This window comes from Macaca nemestrina, chromosome 4, assembly GCF_043159975.1.
Source record: "Macaca nemestrina isolate mMacNem1 chromosome 4, mMacNem.hap1, whole genome shotgun sequence".
NCBI lineage: Eukaryota > Metazoa > Chordata > Mammalia > Primates > Cercopithecidae > Macaca > Macaca nemestrina.
Window position 1 is genome coordinate 26,867,737 of NC_092128.1, and position 23,800 is coordinate 26,891,536.

General features: G+C 46.6%; 1 protein-coding gene across 4 annotated transcripts in view; it reads left to right on the forward strand.

The window, feature by feature from the left end:
• Nucleotides 1-23,800, forward strand: part of LOC105471365 (plexin A4) — a 451,592-nt gene that overhangs the window by 326,865 nt on the left and 100,927 nt on the right. For all 4 annotated transcript variants that reach the window (XM_011723816.3, XM_071094493.1, XM_011723817.3 and 1 more), the window contains exons 5-6: nt 10,924-11,024; nt 23,633-23,756. In XM_011723816.3, coding sequence (XP_011722118.1) covers nt 10,924-11,024; nt 23,633-23,756 — 225 coding nt within the window. The remainder of the gene's footprint in view (nt 1-10,923; nt 11,025-23,632; nt 23,757-23,800) is intronic.

Sequence of the window (23,800 nt, forward strand, 5' to 3'; positions counted from 1 at the left end):
AGCCTGGGCGACAGAGTGAGACTCCATCTTAAGACAAAAAACACCTTTTAGAATGCTGTCATTTTAACAATTGTCCTTTCATATTTGAAGAATTACTGGAAGATGCCCTCAAAGCCATATCTCCTAATGAAGAAGCTGCATTTTGCCTGTGTAGGCAATGATGACCTGTGTCCAGGGTGGCCCACACACAAGAGGGCCCTCTTCACCTTTCCCCAGCAGCAGGCTGGGCCCTGATCCCAAAATGGGAACTCGTGTAAGTTCAGGAGAGTAGGCGGGTACCTTGAGATAGGAGATAGGATGGAAGGAAGACGATTTAGGATTCCTTGGGTCATCTGTCATCTCTGCCTCCTTTCTAATCCAGCAGCACCTGGTCTCCGGAGAGTGGGGCCCCATGTTGATGGACCTAGAAGGTTCTCCTTCAGGAATATCAGTTTCAACCATTTGAGCACCATGATTTTCCCAGAGTCAAATCCCTTTTGGAAAAAAGATATTTGTTTCCCAGCCAGAGAAGCCTCATACCCAGCCTTGGTTTCCTGCAGGGAAAGATGTGTTTATTTGCAAACATGCTCCTGTGGTCCAGAACACTTCTGCCCATAGGTGTGTACAAATGCCACTCCTGTGCTGAGACATGCACATCTGGGCACACCCCCTTGGGCTGCTGTGCACTCATTCACAAAATGTATCATTTACACACACTGTTTTTTTGTGGTTTGAATAGCTAGAGCATTGCTGGGGATGCTGGTCAGCAGAGCCCTTACTAGAAGGAAGTCAGAGAGAAGGGTCAGGTGCTTGATGGAGAAAGGAGTACCTGCCCAGCCTGCCCTGCCACTTCCCACAAGGAGCCAGTGCCAGCCAGCTAGGGAGCCTCAGCATATGCCTGGGGACTAGCCTGGCTCCACTGCCTGGGCCGGGAGTTAGGTGTCACCGTGCCAGCCCCTCCCCACCTTCTTTTTGGCTGCAGGAACAAAGGCTCCCATTGAGCAGGCTGTGCTTGGGAAACACACAACAGCAGGTTCCCGGTCCCAGTTCAGAAGGGGCCATAGTCTTTGTCTGTGTCATTCGCTAAAAGATGGGCTGGAACAGGAGCAGCACTTTGATCCCCAGGACAACAGCCCCTTCCCACCTCCTGGGCTTGGGGATGGGGAGGGAGGCTTGCATTTTCCTCCAGGATGTGGGGCCCTGAGGCTCTGCCCCTGCTTCAGCCCTGACCTTAAGACTGGGTCAAGAATGAGCGTCTTGGCCAGGAGTCCGTATCTAGGGACTGGGTATCAAATGAAGAGTGTTGGTAGCCATGTAGCCTTGGACAAATCCCTGCAGCAACTGAGCTTCAACTGAAAAATGAGACGATTGGCAGCTAGAATGTTTCCAAAGTCCCCCTTGGCTTGTTAACTGTGTGAATGCCAGAACACTCCTGTCATCTTCCATTGCTTTGCACCTCCATGTTGGCAGGGCTGCTCTGGGACTGCAGTCTCCTCTGCGAAATGCATGGGATCTGCCTAGCTAGAGAATCTCACACATTGCAACCCCACAGCCCTGGAAGTCAGGAAGTCGGGCCTCCTGAGCCTGTATGTGAATGTGAGCATGAGAGCTCAGAGAAGGAGAGGATTTAACCTTTACACTAAGAGATTAATCTGTGGCAATAATCTAGAAATGATAGGTTTTAGAGTAGAGCCAAGATTGTCAAATCAATGATCTCCAGGGGATTCTTGGAGTATGCACAAGTGTAACAGGAACCACGTTCATTCATTCACTTATTTATTTATGTGTGCATGCAAACATTCATTTACTTTTCTCATTTACTGCACATAAGCTGAGTACTAGGTGTAGTGGAGTGAAGAGAGATGACTTTGCACCACCCATCACAGGGGCATTTTATCGGAGGAAGATGCTGGAACAACAGAGTTGCCGTTAGCATAACACTAACACATTCATATGTGTCATCCCAATTAGTCTTCGAAACAACCCATCAGGGTGCTTAGATGAGGAAACAGAGGCTTGATGAAGTTAAATAAGTTGTCCAAGTCACACAGTCATGGCAGATCCAGGATCCAAACCCAGGTCTGTTTTTCCCCCAGATCTCTGCTTCTCACTTGTCCCTGAGATAAAACTATTTCAAACTCTATTTTTCTCCCTAACCACATTTGAAGGAGTAAGAAAACCTCCTGGAGGAGGAGGCTGTGCTGAGACCAATTGTCATTCTCTCTGTAGGGCTGCTACTTGGTGATCTGCCCACAGGGGGGGCTTCTCAGCCCCTGAACTCAGCCAGACCTTCCTGATAGTATAGTAAGTAGCCTGAATGCTGTGTAGTTTTCAACACAGGACCTGTTTTCAGCAGAGGGACCAGAGGTTTCTCAATCCCCTGTACTATGTTCCAGGAACCGGTGGTGTCTGGCAGGCCCGAGGGTGGGCTCCAGCCCCCAGCTTCATTTCAATTTCCACCTTTGCCACCACCCTGCTGCGTGACCTTGGGCAAGCTGCTCAGCTCCTCTGGGCTATGGCTTTTCCATCTATGCAGCAGGGAAGCAGATCGCTCTCCCACTTGGCGAGGGCTCTGGCTAATAACAATCACGTGCCATTGCAGCGCAGCCCACACTGGGAAGCCTGAGGATGGGGTGATTTCTCGAGGCTCTGCAGAAAGCACACTGAGAGCTCCTTGCCCAGCTTCCCAGCTACTGCCGTTTGCTAATGAGGACCAACATATGTTGATGATTCCGGCGTCGGCACTCGCTCCTTGGCTGTCCGAGTTCCCGGAGCAAACTGGCTTCCTATTAGGCATTTATTCTTATTAATAGCAACAAATTGCAGCCCTCCGCAACATCTGCTACTTTTCGTTTACAAGAAGCTTCCCAAATCATTTGTATTGGTAGCATTTTGTGACCAATTCTTTGAGGCAGAGCAGGACTGGATCCCCCTAATCTGAAAATGAATCAAGTGAGGCATGAAAAATGGGAACTTTTTGCTCAAGGTCACCCAGACACACAGAATAGATTACAGTTTGGAATCCCAGCTCCCCAACCCTCATGCCCTGTGGCGGTTGCCTTTGCTATTCTAAATATCGTCAGCCTTGACCCCAGAGGTCCTGCCTAGAGGCAGGTAGGGATAGTGGTGGTAGCCAAGGCTGCTGCCCTTGACCCTGTGCCTCTGTCTGCCCTCAAGTGAGGCCCCAGCTGGATTAGCCCCATGGCCCAAGCACCAGTAGGAGGAATTGCAAAGCTCAAGGCAAACCATTCCCAAGGAGCTTTTACTGCTGCTAAGTAGAAAAAAAATCATTTTCTGACACTGGGGCAGCCAGATGGCCAGTACAGGGAGTCTGAAGCACATCTGTGCTTCTGGTCAGCTGACCACAGCTGGAGGGCTACATTGTCTTTCCAGAGTCGTCTTCAGTCCTTTGCTTAGGGGCTAGACTTTCCTGAGATCAATAGATCTATGACCATAGAATTAAGAGAGCATGGCCAGCATGGGAGGTACTGAGAAGGTCCATTTATCATATCAGACCCAGCTTTCAATAATTTCTGAACTCGTACCGGGTACATATGCCTTCAATGTTTGCATAACCTATTTGAAGCACAGGGTGGTAAGAAGCGACCACACTGCAGCCTTCCCCCTCCTCCATTTGACTGACCTCTTCTCTCTCCCTCTCATGGGACTTTTACATCCTGGTGTAACTTTCTGCCCAGCACCTGTGTATCAGCTAGCTATTGCTATAATAAAGCTTTGTAACAAACCAACCCAAAACTCAGTTGCATACAATAGACACGAATCCTCACACTCATGGCTCTACAAAGCAATTGCATGTCAGCTCCCTAAGCTCAGCTCAGCTGGGCAGTTCTGCTTCAAGCTGCTGCATCAGCCAGGGTTGTCTCCTGGCTATAAGTTGGGCTCAGTTCTCTCTCCATGTGGGTTCCTTTGGGGCCCAGGCTGAAGAGGAAACAGCTATTTCGGGAAGCTCTTCTTATGGCAATGACAGAAGCACAGAAGGCAAAGAGGAGCACATAAGCACATCTGAAGCATTAATTCGTCTCAAGTTTCCTACCATTCCATTGGTCAATCAAGTCCTGAGGCCATGCCCAAAAGCCAAGAAGTAGGGAAATGCATGCCACTTCTCTATTCACCATGAGGCCATGGGGTGGAGACATAAAAGTCTTTTTAGGGAGTGAAGAATTGGGACTCATAATACAACCTGCTACAGCCTGGAACCAGCCTCCTAACATCTGCCTTTCATACCAGTTAGCTAGGTTCAGAAACACCTGCCACCTTTGAGCAAAGAGAACAGGAGTGACAGGGTTCCAGGCATGTGGAGTGACTTGAAATAAGCACAGCTTCTTGAGCCACTGCTCAGCCACAAATTGCAGCCCTGGTGGTGAGGGCCTTGGAGCCATCACAGGGAGACTCCACAAAACCTTTGTGTGGTCCCTGGCCAGCAGAAATAAAGCTTGGAAAGGCAACCGGTGGTGACCAAAGGAAATAAAGGCCAGCGGAGAGGCTTTGAGGAGCTCCCCAAGACCAAGCCACCGAGACCCACGTGTATTACTGAGCTAAGAATTTTCCAGAAAAGGAGTAACTTTTCTCAACTCTACTTCCTCTGCTCGGGGACATTGGCAAGGAAGGACAGCATGATGTACAGCACCAAGTGCGGCATCTGCACGGCTTGACAGTTCCCCCAGCAGCCTCTTGGAGTTTCTTAATGGGTCATCTTGCCTCTTTTTTTCTTTCTTTTTTGACAATTTTGAAGGAAATTGGGTACTTAAGAAACCTTTTGGACATTTAAATTAACTCCAACCATCAGGCTCAGTGTAGCCATCGTTGCATTAGCATCCAATTATAAGAGTAGAAATGGAGTAATAACTCACATTTTGACCAGAATGTCAAATGCTTAAACAAATTAGAGATACATACAGAGACTGCATGCTATATCTATGGAACATTTCTGAATGTAATCAGCAGAACAGCAGGCACCCTTCAGAATGTGAGCAACAGGCAGAGTGGGACCCTATTGCCAGAGGAAAGCATCTTTTGAAATATCAGGGAAACCAGGCGGGAGTTGGGCAGTGGGGGCCAGGACTCAGAAGCTGTAAGAATTCCTCCAGCTGCCATGGAGGACCCCCAGGCTCCCAGGTCCCCAAGCAATGGGCTCAGCTCATCACATGGAGAAACTTATGAAGACCAAGGCCATGACTTAAAATCTGATGTGGGACCCTTTGCTCTCTTCTCAGTCATTCATTGCCTTCCTATGCTAGGCCATTGTTCTGTAAATTTGTGACCTTTGGAACTGAACAGGTTAGGAAGATGATGATGATGATGATGATTGCATGTACAACAGCAAATGATCATTCTATTTACAATTATTTAAAACCAAACCAAACTACATTATATTATTTAAGGAAGCTTACCTTGGTTGCAAAAGGATAAAACCACCCAGATTCCCAGAAAGGTGATCTAGCGGGAAAGGAAGTGTAAATGGGGAAGGACACACAGGTGATTTCTGGCCATAACTGTGAATGAAAAATACCAAAGCAGAGGTTGAGCAACAGCAGGATAATTTTCTAAAATCAGTGGCCATTTGACCTCTTGTGAGTTATTTGAATTGGGAGCTCCTCATTTAGGCCTTTTGGAATGGGTGGGAGGCAAACATTTCCAGGAAGAACAAGGCTATGGCATCATTTTTTCCAAATCAGGAAACAGGTATCCAGACCTTGAGAATGACAGAGCCAGTTATGTAATGATACATGATAGGTGACATTTATCCAAAACCCTTTGTCTATTTGAGATTACATTGAAAAGAGTAGCAATGCCTATCTTCTGACTGAAAGATCTCAGAATGTTTCATAAACATGATTGTATTAGTCTACCAGCAAAAGCTGTGCCCCTTTGACCCAAGGAGCAAAGCAGAGAACAGGTGTTTTCATATCCATGCTGCCATGCTGAAGATGAAGTAATTTGTGAAGTCCACTCAAAAGGATTATTTCAATATTTTTATTGTGGTAAAATACACATAACAAAAATTCACAGTGTTAATTATTTCTAAGTGTGCATTTGTAAGTACATTCACATTGTGGTGCAAGCGTCACCACCCTCCATCTTCTGAACTTTTGCATTTGCCCAAACAGAAAGTCTTTGCCCATTAAAGAGTAACTCCTTATTCCTCCCTTCCCCAGTCCCTGGCAACCACCATCCTGCTTTCTGTCACTATGAATCTGACTACTCTAGGCACCTCACATAAGCAGAATCATGCAGTATTTGTCCTTTTATGTCTGGCTTATTTCACTTAGCATCATGTCCTTGAGGTTCATCCATGTTGTAGCATGTGTCAGAATTTCCTTCCTTTTTAAGCCTGAATAATATTCCATTGTATGGATATACCACATATTGTTGCTTCATTAATCTGTTAATGGACATTTGGGTTGCTTCCATCTTTTGGCTGTTGTGAGTAATTCCACTATGAACCTGAGTGTGCAAATGTGTCTTTGAGATCCTGCTTTCATTTGTTTTGCTTGTGTACCCAGAAGCAAAATTGCTGGATCATATAGTAATTCTGTTTAACTTTTGAGGAACTGCTAAACTGCCTAATAGGTTTTTGCACAAAGCCGGACAATGTCCCAAGACAATGTTATGCAGACCCTACCCTAACCCTGCGCCCAATCCTTCTCCCCAAGCACAACTTATGCACACGTGGAGGTCCCCGGAGGTGATGGGGCTCCCATCTCTAGAAGCAGCAAAGGAAGCTGCAGCCACATCCATCAACACGTTTGCTAGAGTCTTGTGACCAAGGGACAGACCTCAATATTCTGTGGTCTCTGATACCATCTATCATTATGGTAGCTTAGGTCATGTCACCATCTGATTTGTTCTCCAAACAGAAGTCCCTCCCCCACCCCATTACTTTCTTTTTTCACCTCTTCCTGTGGTCTGAATTCCCTCACTCCGTTAATTAGCATGCCTGGCACTGCGCTTAAGACTTTAATCAGCGTGGGGTGGTTTTAATTAATCGTGTGGCTCTGCATCTGGAGTGGTTTGTGTTCCAGGGTCAGGAGAGGAGTTGAAGATGGGGGTTGGGAGAGGCAGCTTTATATGGTGTAAGGCTATGAGTGGCAAGTCTAGGTATTTGGGGAGAAAGAATCATAGAGGCAAGGTGGCTCAGAGGTCATCTGGCCACCTGTGCAACGTACTAGCAAGGTGTGGATGGTAACTGGGGCATGAGGGAATACATTTATACTGAGCTAAATGGTTGGACTAAATCCAGTTTTCAAAAGTGATTGAAAGTATTAGAAAAACTTCTGATGCTTTGCAGAATTAACCATGGGGTAGAGAGTGAGGCAAAGCAGTGATAGAGATGGAGAGGTGTGCAGCCAGCCTGGGAGGCCTTGGCCATGCTGGAGACTATTGCCTGATGGTGGAGCCTGGGAGATTTCCCTGGTTCTGTCCTTCCTTGGGAAGGTCCTGGCAAGGTGAAGGAGGTGGCACCTAGCTTTCAAATGATGGTAACCTTTCTACTTGGACTGTCAGAATCCTGTTGGCTCCCCAATTTGAATGTCCACATTTTAAAAACAGTAGAGAAAACCTAGATGAAGTTCAGGAGAGAGTCATAAAAATGATTAAATCATAAATATAACTATTCTGTAAGGACAGACTAAAGGCAGTTGCGTTGTTTACCTTCAAGATGAGAAAGCTCTGGATGCCTGGATGACTGTCACCAAGAGAATGTTTTCTTGAAGGTGGACCCAGTGCTATTGTCATACATGTCCATGAAAACCACACAAGTGAGATGAGGTTGACCCGAGAGACTTTGTCGGAGCATTAACAAGGAGCTTAGGATGTTAGGACTGAAAGGGAATTCAGAACTAACCTGCCCAGTTCCTCATTTCTCAGATCATCAAAAAGAAGCCCAGAGAGAGATTTGTCCAAGTTTACCCAAGAAACTGGGGGGCAGAACTGTGGCTGGAACCCAAGGCTCATAATACCCGTGCAGGACTTATGTCAGGGCTCATGATACCCGTGCAGGACTTGTGTCCCTGTCTCACATGGACCCACCTACATGAAAAGCTAAGAAAAGCAGATAGTTGTTCCAGAAGCTAGTAAAGATAGTGAATAAGTCCTGGAAATGAGATAACTCCGGGTTTCATCCGAAGCGTGGAACAATGAATGGTTTAGGGGCAAATGTCATAGTTCAAGGAGGAAATGATGCTATCAAGGTATTAAAAAAGAAAAGTTCTCCCAGGTCTGTTGAACTCCTGACAGAGTTCCTGAGGCCTCAGAAGACTGTCAGAGGAGTTTTCTGGGATGTAGGGGAGAGGTAAGTGACAGTACAAGGAGGATTGGGATATTAATAAAAAGGATAGCAGCGATCCATCATAGCCGTCACTTATAAAGTGCCAGACCATTTACAAAACCATTGCGTTGTCTGTGCTTTGGGAAACTGAATTGGGGTGGGGGTCGGGGAGGGGGGATTTTTATCTCCAGTTAAGCCAGAATTTGAACCTAGCTCTGAGGGCTCTTGCATTCTTTCAAACCCAACAAAAAATGACTCATGTTTAAAATCAAGAGGAGGGACTTGACAATTCCAGGGTATGTACATTATTAAACACCAGTTTCAAAATATTTTAAGAATCTGAATGCAAAGGTTTTTGAGAATTTCACGTTCACCAAGGAGCTGGCTCTTGACTTGATGTGGAACATTCTGGAACCTGCAGCCACATTCCATCCAAGGTGGATTATAGAACTTGTCAATAGGAGAAACTGGGGAGGATGGTAATTAAGTTTAAAGCAAGAAAATGTTTTTGATTGAGCAAGGCATGATTTTCTGTTTAAGCCCATGCAAAATATGGAGTGCTAGACAAGCAGCTGGAACATATGAAAACATTATTGTGTACTTATGGTTCCCAACTTTCACCATTTATGGCCCCTTTTATTATTTTTCCCTCTGTGCATTATGTTTTGAAAGATTCTGTCTACTAAACAAACTGCATTTATTAAGTAATAACATATTTCCTATTTTTAATATGAGACGTACATCACTGAATATGAATAAAAAACATAAAACAGCAACAATTCAATTTCCATTAGGCTTTGGGAAATATTGAAAATAGCTTGTGGACCTCATTACCACTCATGAATTCCTAGGAGTCCAGGTACTTTGGGTTAGGCGTCACTATTTATATGCTTACATAACTAGCATGTCTATACTCACTTAAGGAGTAAGAAGAGAAATTAAAGACACAACAGAAAGAGGGCAAATTCTTGGCTGGTATGGAGCCAGTGTGGGTAATTCATAAGGAACTAATTGTTAAGGTTAATTAGTAGGATAGGAAGGTCGTATGTAGGCAGACTCCAGGCACAGCCCATGCAGATTACATGAGCAATAATAAAAGATAAAATTCCAAATGTGCAAAAAAGACATCTGAGAAGGTGGAGGAAGGGCCACCAAGGTCAAGGTCACTGCCGTCAGAATGGGAGAGGGAGGCTAAAAGGTTGCTTGAAAGAAGTGAAAATGCAGTGTGGTCATTAAGAACTCTCGGTGTGTACTTTGGAGAACAAAAAGATGCATAAAGGGAATAAGAAAGTTAAGGGAAAAGAGATCATGTGGGATTGGGAATTAATTATTAATTAATTCCAAAAGAGAGTTGGAGACTAATTGAGCAGCTCTGGTGCCAGTTTGCCTGTGCGTGAGTTACAAGTAGCCCCTGCCAAGCGGACATCATTTTACAGAGGCACATGCCCCATAAAACAGCAGGGGAAACACTGCCTCTGCATTTGCTCATGTAACAGAGAGGGTTCAGCCAGGTCAGCGCAGTTTATAGTTTTCTGTGCCTGTTGTCTGGTGGCGAGAAATTAAAAAGGACGGCCACATCAAATTCTCTTAGCTCAAGCTGAAACATCAGGTAGGATTCTCCATTGAGATGAAAAGGTATCCCAAATGGAAAAGGATGATGTAAAATTAAAAAAAAAAAAAAACTTTTTGTAAGGAAGAAACTGGCAAAACAGAGAATAAAGACCAAGGCTATAAAAAGAAAATAAAAACTCTGTTTGATCCAGTGTGTCATTATTGAGTACCTACTACGTAGCAGGTGCTGGCAAGTCATGTAAAGAGACATCAAGGCAAAGCTACATTGGAGAACAAAGAAATTCAAAAGATATTTAAGAGCATGCAGGAAATGGAAGCATTTGGGCTAAGCAAAAATGTCATGTGGAACATTTTACATTAGCAGGCGGCTGGTGAAAGCTAATATAAAGTTTTGGGTTGGAGAGGAAGCCTCTAGTCATGAAAAGAGTGTGGGTAGGAGGAGAAATAGCAGCAGATGCTCTTTGAAAGCACCATAGTGAAAGCTTTTAGAGCCAGTTGGCCAACATTATGAGAAAGAAAGAGCGGGTAAGTAACAGCTACAGAGTGAGCTTATGATATCTTGGTAAATGGCAAGGAGGGAGAGAAAGAGAAGGGTCTTGGTCTCAGGCTAACTGCTCTCTGGAGCAGCAAAAATGATGAAACGTGAAGGAGGACTGGAAAGAAGGGGAAACACTATAGAAAAAGAGAAATGATGAGGGAGTGAGAATGACCATTTGCACTTATTAAATTGATAGGAAACAAATACATGATGAATTGGCCATTTGTAGAGATATTTGGGGGTTTCAGAGGTAGAAAACTTGAACGCTGTAAATATCTTTTCTAACAACTTAGTATGGACTGTATGGAGTCTGTATTCATGGAGACTGCTAAGAAAATAATATGGCTTCTTGTCTCCCTGGATGCATATGTGGCCACCTACTCAAACATAATCACTCAAGGTCCCTTCCCACACTGGGCTCCAAGCACCTTCATGCTCCTGCAACATTTCAGGTGATCCACTTGATATTTAGAGCAGCATCTCTTCTGGTACACTACTGGGTGTTCTGCAAAATCTTGACCACTTTCTCCCTACCCTGCTATCCTAGCTCACCAGAGTCCCTGTGGAGTCCTGTGGTCAGTATCGGAGCTGCGGCGAGTGCCTTGGCTCAGGCGACCCCCACTGTGGCTGGTGTGTGCTACACAACACGTGAGTACCATGGGGAGGCTGCCTCCTGCCTCCCACTTCCTCCTGGTAATTCCCTTCCTCCACTTCTCTGTCATCACTGCCTTTCCCTTTGATCTGTCTTTTCTCCTCATCTTCCTTGCTCTTCCTTCCTAGTATCCTTTCTAAATTTTATCTCCCTTCCTTTGTTCTTTCTGACTTCTCTTTAAATTTGCCAAATTCCCTCAAGAAATATATGGCAATGGCGGCATGGGAATGATGAGGGGTCAGGATATAGTTGTCACGCTGGGTAATCACACACTGGAGGGCGGGAAGAAGCAGGATTCCTGGACTTTCCTGACTGTGGCTTACTGGGCTGGAGATTGACTTTCCAGGACTGAACACCAGGAAGAAGGCATTGGATATTTTTTTCTCCACCTTCATACTGGCCACAAAATCATGAACAAGATATATGCTGTCCCTTTAGTGATTCCACATCTCCTTAACATCTCCTTCAACATCTCTATAGGATTTTCTGGTTTGGATCCGCAGTTAAATGTGTAGCACCTGAGGACCCTCCCACTGCTGTCAAACACCCATCAGCTGGCTGTGAGTGCACTTGGGCTAGAGCCACTGGGTCAGTAAAGCCTGGCCTGAGTGCTGGCCACTTGCCAACATGCCTCCTTTTTTGTGGCTCCATTTTATTCTGTAGAAGAGGGAAGAAGGCAATGGCATTATAGTGGAGGTAAACGGTAAATAAACCAAGGGGCAGAAATAGGGCTCAAACAACCAGAAAGCTGAAGGCTTTTCTTTGGGGATCCAAAGACCCTTGCCATCAATACCTGGAGAAGCCAACAATGGTTGGACCTCACTCTGATGAAATTTGGTTCCAGTCCAGCTATTGTTGTTTCTGGCCAACACCTGAAATGTGCCACTTTGTAAGCTGGATCCAAACATTATAAATTAAGAAGAAAAACTTTATTCTTCCTACTAAGAACCTGAACTACATGTGACCAATAACATTTACCAATAATTTTCAAGTATAAGAAGGTAGGAGTAGGATCTTGTCTTCTCCCCTCCCCTTTGCAAAGAGTGCCTCTAAAAGTTAGAAACACCCTCTTAAACTCGAGTACATCTCTGGGTAGCAGCCTCAGGCATAATGAGTCCTTGAGTTCCTTAGGGGAAGGTCTGACATCCCTCAGGTAAGTTATAGTAGAAAAAAGTCAAGAACCACTGAGCTACACTGAAGTATACGTAACTCAGTCTATGGCCATGCCGCCCTGAATGTGCCCAATCTTGTCTGAAATATGCATAACTCACAGACAGATCAGAAACTGTGCACTCAAGTGTATAGAAAGGTTGCATGGTAACAGAGCATGGGATCCTAGCAGTGGCCAGCATAGAAGAGGATCGCAGAGTTTGCATTCAGAATGCAGATTGGCTCAGATGATACCAGAAGAGTTTCCTGAATGATACCTTGCAAGGCAGACAGGGGACAGTTTTCTTTGTGTCACCCAGTGAGGCCTCTCAGGAAGAGACCATGCTCTAAACTCATTGCCTTACTTGGGAGCCTTGACTGCCCTGTTTTCTGCTTGGCTGAGGATAGCTCTGCAGTCCTGGCATGGGGCTTTCTTACCTGGCATAATTCAAAGGCAGTCAGAAAATCTGGTCCCTCCCTGACACTCCATGCCCAGTGGCAGTTTCCATGTCAGCTTTGGTCTCTGCCCACAATGCTGTCCCAGGCCCACAGAGCACAGAGCCCTGTGAACAGAGGGGCTCCAAAGCTTAGAGAAGGCACCAGAGAGGTTGTGAGAACCCCCACCTCCCACCCCCAGGGCTGCAAGGTAAGCAGACATGAGAGGAGGAGGCAGAAGGCAGTACTTCCTGTATGGCCTCAGTTTTACCTTCTGTAACATCATACCTGCCTCCTGTCAAGTAGAAGAAAACAGGGATGGATGGAGGCCAAGGTGAAGTCTGGGTGGTTTGTGAAAGGGGCCCTCAGCCTGCACGGGGAAGCCAGCTGCTCCATTCTCAGCACAGCATAAAAACAGCCACAGACATGAATTTTGGGCACCTGCCCCCAAGTCCAGACTCCTCATCCCAGCTCCTCCTCTGTGAATTGGACATGGTGACGCCTATCTCCCCTGCCTCACTGAATCACTGGTGAATCAAATGAGATGGTATGAGGACCAATGCCTAGTGGGCTGTGGAGCACTGGGAAATGTAGTGTAGGGTGGGGCAGGAATGTTGACAAGGCTGGGGAAGGACTGCGAGCTGGTGATGGCCCGCCTCTTGTGACTCTGCTGATCCCTGGTGATTTTCCAGATGTCTCTACTTTAACTGCATGCTTCTCTTCCTGGGGGGTCCCCAGCCTTTGTCTAAATGGTGGGTGCTCCTGCTAGATCCTCCTCACCCCTTTAGTCTGGCGCCGTGTTTTATTCCGACACTTGCATGTCTTATTCGTGTTTCCATGTAGCCCAGCCCTTGTTAAGCACAGGCTCTCAGAAGGTAGGGGCTGTGCAAGTGTTGCTCTCTTTGTAGTCATCATTGTCTGCTGCTGCTGCTGGCACCTCCTTGCTCAAGAAGCCACAGTGGAGCCAGTGAGTTGAAGCACTGGGGGACACTGGGAGGATTACTGGAGTGGAAATCGGTGGACTCAAGTTCACATGCCTTGGAAACTTGTTGCAGGGCTTTAAGCAAGTGCAGTCAGTTCTCATTGCACATGGTAGATATGTTCCATAAAGTCGCCGGAACACACAGTGAATACCAAGCCATTGCTTCTAGGAGAAATACAGGGTTAGGTTCCTGGGAGCCTCTGGTCACATTTTCATCAACAAATCCATCTATAACCTTGTTTTGTGTGTGTTTTTGTTTAAAGGCTCTTACTTAATATGTATCATTGATTCATTAAGGTTGACCTCACCGCCAACAGCACTGTAACACATACCTGAACAAGGCTTATCCAACACAGCTATTTTCTCCATAAGGTACACCATGGCCTTCTTGCACTCAAGATCACTAGACAGCCCTTCAGCACTACATTCAGGGACTATTTTAAACAGCAAAATCACCTGCAAAATTAGAAAAATGTGGCACTAAATAGGGCTTGAAGAGGACACTTGTTTATAGAGCGAGAGCTAAAACAAGAAGCTGAGGCTGCCTCGTCCCACCTCAGCTGGCAGCATGTGTGCCAGATCACTCAAATTTTTCAGTGCCCTGGGCATGTCCACAGGTACCAATTTTTGTCACAAATAAACGTTAGCAGTTAGTTGAATTTGCAAATAGATTGCACGATAACTCTGTATGTCAGAAACTTGGCATCCTCGTTTCAAAGAGGGAGGACAGTACCTTCTCAGTGGTGGCACAAGGATAAAAGGAGGTGATTGATATAGGACGTTACAGAATTCCAAGATGCTCCACCAGGGCAAGGTGCTGTCATTTGTAACCTTGAGCCTCCTGGTTATGTCCATGACTTGATGAAGGCAGACACAGGTATAAGAGTTGTACCAATATATCTGGTAAAGCCCAGCTCTTCCAGGAGGACAAAGCTCAAGAGCCTCCATAAGCCAAGGCTGCCTTCCCACTGAGACACTCAGTAAATCCTCCCTCCCTCTCAGAGTTATGACCAAGAAGACCCCCCTGGCCCACATAGGGCCACATCCTTTTCAACTGTAAGAAGGTAGGAGAAGAATCTTGTCTTCCCCCGCTGCCTTGTGAAGAGTGCCTCTAAAAGTTAAAAAGACCCTCTTAAACGTGAATATGTCCTTGCTACAAGAGCAGGCACCCTCCCCATCTCTGAGTGGCAGTCTCAGGCATGAGCCCTTGAGTTCCTTATGGGAAAGTCTGAAATCCCTCAGGTATGGATTTCTGAGGTCCTGAAATCCAGGTTCTAAAATCCGGTCGTGGATAAGTAGAGTAGGTCCCTGGATTTCTAAGATGTTTTTAGTAAAGGTGCAATTTTAGATTTAGATGGAATCAGATGCACAGATCTTAAGTGTATAGCTTGAAAGCTTTGACAAAGGCAAACAACACCCCTGTAATCCACATGTCTATCAAGATATAGAATACTTTCTTTATCCAGAGAGCTCTCTCCTTCTTCCCAGTGGGCCTTTCTTCCCTAGTTCCTCAGGTTCAGGTCAAAGCCAGAAATTGCTCCTCCTTGTCTGCCCTCCTTTTCACTTTTCGTGAGAGTAAACTGGACATCCATGGCTTGGAGAGACACATGAGGAAGTGGACTCAGCAGGAGAGAAAGAAGAAGGCTGGTGGCTGGCAGTTCAGTGCTGGAGACTGAGGGCAGCCAGAGAGAGCCTATGGATGCTTGCTGTGAAAGGCATCAATTTTCTAGGGAGTCAAGTGGAAAGAGTGGGAGGTTTAATTGCTTCCAGGGAGTGCTGTGTCCACACTCACAAATTTGTCCATAGATCTCTCAGACCTGCCCTTCTCCCTCCGTGCCCAGCAGTGTGCCAGGCTCAGTGATATGAAGACAACTCCGTTAGGTCATCTCTGCCCTAAAGCTTTTGTGGAACCAGGCCTTGGATTCAGGGTGGGAGTTTACTAGAATCAATGCATTTGTTCAGCCCCCACCATGGGCAAGACCCCGTGCCAAGTGACTCATTCGCATGCTAAGTGGCCTCAGCAAGCCTGATCCTCACTCAGGAAGACCAGAACAGCAGGAAAAGGGTTCCTCGAGGTGTCAAGAGAAATTCATTTTCTCAGTCATTTTTGCCAACTTTCCCCATGGTTGGAGTGAGTGAGGTGGTGGTAGCATCAGGAAGAGAAGGGCAGTAGATGGGTGTATGAGAGACAGAGACAGACAGCCAGCAAGAGAGGAAGAGGGAAAAGACAGAGAGAGGGGTTGAGAGTGAGCACATGTGACTGAGCTGTACAAGGGCAGGGCCTCTGTAAACAGGTGGCTCATGTGGCTGAATGGGCTGTTTGTAGCAGCAAGGTCACAGGTGGGTTGCACAAAATATGCTTGAGAAAGGCTCATGTAATTTAAATCCTCTCTCCTGTTACTCTCAATTGTCATGAAGCACTCACCTGCCAACCTGGTAGTACACAGGGTCACTCAGTCGCTCTCTTTTGCAGCCCCTGACCCCGGCCCACAGGCTTGCCCATCTCTGATGGCAATGACAGCTTCGATAATGCTGAGTATTGAGGTGGCCCTGAGTTTTGAGCCTTTATTCCTTGTTCCTGAGCTGACCCATTCTGACTTGGGTGAAGGTAAAGGAAAGCCTTCGCCCGATCACAGCTATCTCCTGTCCTGGGCCAGAAACATTTTCTCCAGTGACCAGGCTTGGCAGGTCCCCAACCCCCTCCTCCATCTTCCCCTCCCATGGCTTCGTGCCCAATCAAAGAAGCCTGTCTCAGTCTCAGCAGGTAATGGGATCCTGCCCAGCAGACCCAGCCGCATCGATTGGCCCAGACATTACCTTTCTTAAGAAAAGTCATCAGCGTCACTCCTGGGAGGTTCATGTAACCCAAGACATCACAGGGGAAGGATAAGATCAGCTTTTCTAAAGTCTCCCTCTCACCCCCTCATGACCCTGCCTCTTCCCATATTTCTTCTGTTGGAAGAATGCCCTCCTCTGGATAGGCTGGCAGGGCTTACTTTTCAGGAGTCATTCCTGTTCTTTTCTATGTGGTTTCTTCCAAGATGGCGAGAGTGGAAAGACAAGAAAGACACTGCTTTTCAGAGCAGAAAAGAAGACTTACAACTTAGTTACAACTAAGGACCTGTCTATGAACAGACCCAGTCTGGGTTTAGTTTCTTCAGCTCTAATTTCATAGCCACGCTATGAAAATTAAGGGAGAGGGCCTGCGTGAAGCCCCTCGCTGGGCCTACAATGCAACAAGCCCTCATGCCTGAAGTGGCCCAAATGGCCATGACTGTGGGAGCAGAGCCTGGAGTTGGACCCTAGTGCCTCCTCCTGGTCCCCCTCCCCTTCCATTCCTCTCCCTCCCAGGGCTGGAGGGCTGTGGCTGGTGCTGGAGCCAGCCCACTGTTGGGAAGTCTGCCTCCCCTTGGAAGGCTTCAACCAGCCATGCCAATGTCCACTTAATGACACACAAGCTGATTGCAAAATGCAAGCCATGCTTTGCTTCACCCAGGCATATCTCACAGCCTTGCTGTCTCATTTTTTAAACCTGTATTCAAAGGCTACTTAACACTAATCTTCTAGGTCAATGATCTCTCCTAGGGCTGCTTGCACAGGGCCTACACAGTCATGAGGAATGGCTGGTGTCCACTTCCACCCAGCAAACTCCTTGCAATCTGTGCAAGGAGGTTTTCCTTGACTCTTTGCCGAAAAGCTATCAGCCTCTCTGGTCCAAAGGAATGAATCCCAGACTAGATATTAGTACACTGGAATTTTCCTCTCCACGGCTTAGCAGAGACATAGTATGACTTAGGGAAATGGGCCTTTTCTTTTTTAAACATGCCCCCTGCCGCCCCCCAGCCCCCAACACACACACACACACACACACACACACACACACACACACACACACACAAAACACATGTTTCATGACCAGAGAATGATAAGTTAAAAATGCCATCTTCCCATATGAATTTAAAAAGCCCTGTGTTCTGCTCAAGCTCTCAATGTCCCTCCCAGTCTAATGACTTGGATCCCTGTGGACAACCTGAGGAGCTGGCCTACCTGTGAGGCTTCACTCCAGACATACACACCACACCCGTATTCCAGCATTCACACACTGCATTCAGTCACGCTGCACTGGGCCACATAGGATGGAGCAGCCCAGCCTGCACAGAGCAAAGTGCTTCCCTGCACCAAGCCTACTGGACTTGGTGACATTAATGGAAATGAAGACACCAGGCTGTTGGATAAAGTATAGTGTAAAACTGATGAGAATCAACTGGAGTCATCGTTGGAATGTGTCTCAGGTAATAGGCAGTGTCCTCCTTTTTACTGACTGGATTAGAAAGAGAATGGATTCGCCTGCGGCGATGCCTTTGTTGTCTCCTTTTTCCCTTCTCCTGCCTTTCCCTCCCTTTCCCTCCCTCCACTCCTGCTCTGCTCCACACCTGTTCTTTCCTAACCTCTCCTCAATCTTAGTAGAAAATTAATAGGCCCTAATAGAGCTAGCCACTGATGAAGAAAAGAGAAAGACAAGCCAACTTCACTTTCTCTTTTGGCAACTGCTACATGTAATTTGGTTTGGTTTGAGATCATCTGGAAAAAACGAACATTTCCAGGTCCTTTGTACCTCTCATCTAAGGTTTTGTTCAGTAGATTGTTCATTCAAAGCATGGCTACCAAGGTCAGAATCCAGTCAGGGACCCAGGGCAGACAGAACATGGCTTCTCAATGCAGGCTGCAAGCCCGTGATCTGAGCTAACTGTGGTGGGACAGGATGCCTTGGTTGCCATATAAGCCCAGAAAGGTTCTTGGGCCTCCACTCAACCCCTGAACCTGCTGGTTTCTGCTAAGTTCTATTCCCTCCTCCTGTAGGGGAGGCATGGATAAATCTGATTCAGGTGCTTCTTAGGTTAATTTTGGGTCTTTAGAGATGGCAAAGGACCATGGGTCCATTTGCCAGCAACTGATGGCAGAGGGAAAATTACAGTAGAACCTTGGGCTTTCCTCTCTTGGGATTCATCCTAAGTATTTACATGGCACAACCCAAATACTTCAAGTTCCATGAGACCATGGTGTCAGTCACTGGATCCTAGAATTGTAACATTGAAAGGACTCACCTGGTCTACCCCTATGTATAAGGAACCTCTTTCACATCCACCTGCCTAGGAAGGACCCTGTACTAGCTACTCCACTTCCTCCAAGTCACGCACATCTATCCATTACTGTGGTCATTCTCAAGGAGGACAAGGATTTTGAATTAGGAATTATAGTCTCTTCCCTTGTCAGTGTCCCCAGATGTGATGACAATGGCCAAAGCTTCCAATAATCTCCTAGTTGAGTAGGCATTCTAAATTCTCTTAACTTTTCTATTAGGTCCACTGGGGAAGGCCCTCACCCCTACCCCCTTTCTTTTTCAATCTTCTCAATTCTAAGCACAGATGGTGCACCTTAAGCATAGGTCATGGCCAATGTAAAAAGTTAAGGATTGGGGAACATCCGCAGGGAGAAATAAGGAGCAAGCTCTGATGTCTAAGCCTGGTAAACATGCTGGAGAGCCCAGGGAGATCGACCAGCATCGGCCTCTCCAAGCTTGGAAGCTCACTCAGGCTGGACTCACAGATAGCCCTGTTTCCAAATTGAAATTTGTTTGCCTGGCCAGTGGCACTGGGAGTTAATATTTCTATCGCTGTATTTGGGAATTAATTTCTAGAGCACTTAATCACCACCTCTCTCCCCCTCCCTCACCCCCTTCCTTCCTTCATTCCTCTCCCTTCTAATTTTCCACTTGGCTGGGAATTCTCCAGCAGTGAAAGTTCAGGCTTAGGGGAGGGCGGAGGTAGCTGCTTCATTAGAGAGGATAATCTCATTGGAACCACTGGCTTGAATAATAACCCCTTCTAGGGGCCCTAGGGCCTTTCTCCCCAAGGGCTTTTTGCACCTTTGATCTGAGGCTGGAGAAGATGAACTGCAGAGAAGTGGAATGAGGAAGAGAGGTCAGAGGAGGTTAGCAGGGAGGGACTCCAGCTCTGGGGGTCTGATGTATCGTCTTGGGGTCAGCTTCCTGCTGGCCATCTGAAGGTTTGTATTTGGAGCGGGAGTGACATTGGCATGCAGAGAAGAATGTCAGAAAACTCCAAGTCACACAGCATATGCACTATCTAAATTCATATCAGCTCCTGTTTTCCTACCTGGGAAACGGATGAAGCAGGGGATTCCTTCATGTCAAGGGGCCCGTACAGTGGAGCTGAGGGACATGCTTTAGGAGTACCTGAAGCCTCTTGGAAGGAAACATCTAAGCCACTACCCCTGCCTCTCAGGTGATGAATTAACACTTTGCTCTGGTTTCCAGCTCTGGTCTGGGCTGTTGGGAATCACAGTCCTAGAAAAGCAGAAGTCCATTCCCTTGACAGACCCCAGAAGAAACCAGCAGGAATTCATGCCTCCCCTTCCATTATCCTATCATATTTAAGGTCAGTTGTCTGTGCTTTTGGACATTTGTAGCCTCCACCCTCATGAGTCCTGGAGGATAGTAGAAATGTCAAAACATCTCTGGCTCTGACCTTACACTTGACTTTCCACTAAGATAGCTGAGTTCTCAATACCCTTTGACAGCTATTAAGAAAACAGAGCTATGATCCAGACCATTCTTACACTCTTTTCTCTCTCCTGGTCTCTGGGCTGTCCTTCTCCTTTATTAAGAGGAAAAGTGCTGCAGTCCTGCCTTTCTTTTGTCTTTGATTTGCCCCAAGGGCCAGTCAGGGAGAAGATCTGTGGTTCTCTGGGCTGGGCATGGTGGCTTACACCTGTAATCCCAGCACTCTAGGAGGTGGAGATGAGTGGATTGCTTTAGCTTGGGAGTTTGAGACCAGCCTGGGCAACATGGTGAAACCGGTCTCTACCAAAAAAATACAAGTTAGTTGGGCATGGTGGCGTGTGCCTGTAGTCCCAGCTACTTGGGAGGCTGAGGTGGGAGCATGGCTTGAGCCCAGAAGGTGGAGTTTGCAGAGAGCTGAGATTATGCCACTGCATTCCAGCCTGGGCTACAGAGCCAGACCCTGTCTCAAAAAATAAAAATAAAAAACACTCATTCTAAAAATAAATAGCAAATAAAAAAATAAAATAAATCTGTGGTTCTGCATCAGCTACAGTTTGGAGAGGTCAAATGAGGATGTCAGAGAAAGGATAAGATGATAATACTAGCTAACATTTATGAGGGCTTACTATGAGCTATGCCCTGTCCTTAATGCTTTACTCACATAATCTCATTTAATCCTCATAATAACCTTATTAGGTAGTTACTGTTTTGTCCCCATTGTATAGATGAGAAAGCTGAGGCACCAAGATGTTAAGTAATTTGCCCAAGATTATACAGTTAAACGTGATATTTAAAATTGTAAATTACAGGTGACTTCCCTATAAAACCTAAAATTGGGGGAAGGTGATGAGTAGTTCCTTTGTCACTCTCAGGAGCAGTGACAAGACACAACCACATGAACTTTGGAAGCAGTAAGCACTGCAGGTAGAACTTGTCCTGAGATCCCCCAAGCAAACACCTGTGTGCCACCTCTCCCTCCCTGCCCCTGGAAGAGAGATGGAGTCCTGTCTTTTCTATCCGAACCTCTATTTGGTAACTCCAGGTGATGTTTGGCCTGGAAACAGCTCTGCTTTTCCCTCTCTTCATAATTTAATCAAAGGCATTTTTCAGACCTACTGATTGCTCTTAGAAATAGGAACTTCAAAGTTGGGGAGTCAGTGAATAATTTAAGCCCGTACTAGCTCTCTGGGTCTGCTGTTAATGGGAGTAATAACACTATTAATAGCGATGTCAGTGCAGACACACTGGAAAAGTCCATAACATTAGCTTAATGGCCGAAGGTAATGGAGTCCTTGCAGAGGAGCTGGCCTGGTAAATTAACTTCCAAGTCTTTTAGGCAGACACTCTTGTTGCCATCGGTCAGCTGGAGCAGCAAGGAAGTGCCATGGGGGTGACCACACTCACGCCTGATCCTTCACTCCTGGGAGGGTGTTTCCTAGAAGCACCCTGGAGAATTTATCTTCATCCAACAAGTTGCAATAACACTCAAAGTGCATCCCAGTGCCAGGCAAAAACAGCGATTAACCTAGACAAAAATATTGAGGGGAAAATGTTTGAATTGCCCTAAGGACACGAAGAGGGCACCAGGATGGTGAGGAGAACCGGCTTAGTCTACAGCAGGGGTAGAGCCCCTCACTCCTCAGTCTGGAAGTTTCAGGAGGTAGAGCTCCATAGTAGAGCACAGGCTGCAGGGTGCATCTGTGTCCCAACACGTCCTGACAAGGTGGGGTTTGTTGCAGCATTGTCATGAGACTTAAATGCTAGGCAATGTAAACCCCATATCATGTGCCTATTAATAAGCGCTCATACCTCGCAGCCATGAATGTACTGTTCAGGGTTGTTTTTCACTTTCGCATTGCACATCCAATCTACTTTGAAGTCCTGTGTTCTGTCCCTGTGTTGCTCCATTTATCCCATCCTTAGAGGAACAGCTTCAGTCCATGGCCTTCAGTGATTTTTCCTTCATTTGTTAGATTCTCCTCTCAGGCTCTCCACCCAGGCTGTCATTCTTGCTGTGGCCAAAAGTGGGAGGAGAAACCCCCATAGCTTTCCCTAAGCCCGAGTTACCCCAAGAGCAGCTCAGGGTATCCAGGTGCCCCCTTCCCTCATCTCCTTGCCCCACACCACACCTGTCTGCTTCCTGAGACAGTTGTTCCCTCCCCAAGTCTCCGTCCCCAAGGCTCCCTCTCCATGTAGATTCCCTATCCCTGACTGTTCTGTGTCCTAATAAACTCCTTGCCTGGGGCTCCCTCCTGCCCTGCAACAGCTCCTGACATCTTCCTTCCTCTGCAAAATCTTATCTCTTTAATCAAAAGAGATCAGCAACTCTGGAGTGACTTCCCTGCTCTCATCTTCTCTCATCTTGTCCCTCTTGATGACCCTGCTTGACCCCACCCCACAACAAAATCTGTAGTCCAGTTTCCAAATCATGACCACTTGGTGAAGCCCTATGTCCACAAAGTTCACCTGAGTTGGATTAAATACTGCTCCCTGAAATTCAGATAGCTCCATGCAGTGACCTCAAGTGATGCTTGCATTTGGGGGAGGTCCATGATTTTCACATGCATCTTTCACAAACCTTCATCAGCTAGGACTGCAAGATCCCAGGTCACACTGGTCATGGTCCACCTGTGACACCATACACTTTGTACAACACAGAGCACTGAAGAGTAACAGCAAACCTTAGATAGAGCCAGGATTCTGATCCAGAGCAAGCTTTTAACTACAGTTTTTAGCTCCTTTGATCCTTCCTTCCCTCTCTCCCACCTGCGTACATGAGGGGATACCAAAATAAATCGAACATAGCTGCTTTTTTTCTGAGAAGCTCCTACTTGGTAGAAGAGGGCTGCACTTAGCCCAATAATTGTCATATAATCTAAGAAGTTCCAGACTTCTTAAAGTAGGAGACTCCAAGGTGCTATGAGATCCTAGGAGGAAGCTCTTCACTTTGCCTAGGGTGGGAAGGAGAGATTGCAGGTGCATCTTGAGCCATGACTGGAAGAAAAAGTAGGAACTGGACAGGTGGAGAAGTGAGGAGAGGGAAGCCCAACAGAAGAACTGGCATGTTCAAAGGCAAGGAGGTGTATTTTCTATATGAAGAAAACAAATCTCAGGTTGCCTAGGGAGGGGAAGAGAATGGCAAGGCCTAAGGATGTGCAGAGAGGGTGAATAGACAGAACCGTGCAATTCCTTATATGAGTTTGGAGAGGATGAGTCGAGTTAGGATGACTCTCAAGTTTCTGCCTTTGGCAAGAAGTGATTGGAATTGCCATCTTTTCTACATTTGGGAATGATGGAGGGGGACCAGGCTTGAGGAAGGACACAAAAAGTCTAGCTGCAGGCGCATTGAGTTTGGACACATACTGGGAGCTGCTGGAAATGCCTGACCTCAGCATCCGGACCTCCCTGGACCAAGTGGCCATCTCCTGAGTAACTCGAGGGTATGTCCTTCCTAGTTGCACCCGGAAGGAGCGGTGTGAGCGGTCCAAGGAGCCCCGCAGGTTTGCCTCAGAGATGAAGCAGTGTGTCCGGCTGACAGTCCATCCCAACAATATCTCTGTCTCTCAGTACAACGTGCTGGTAAGAGTTATGGGGGTTGGGGTAGGGTCCAGGGATGCAAGGAA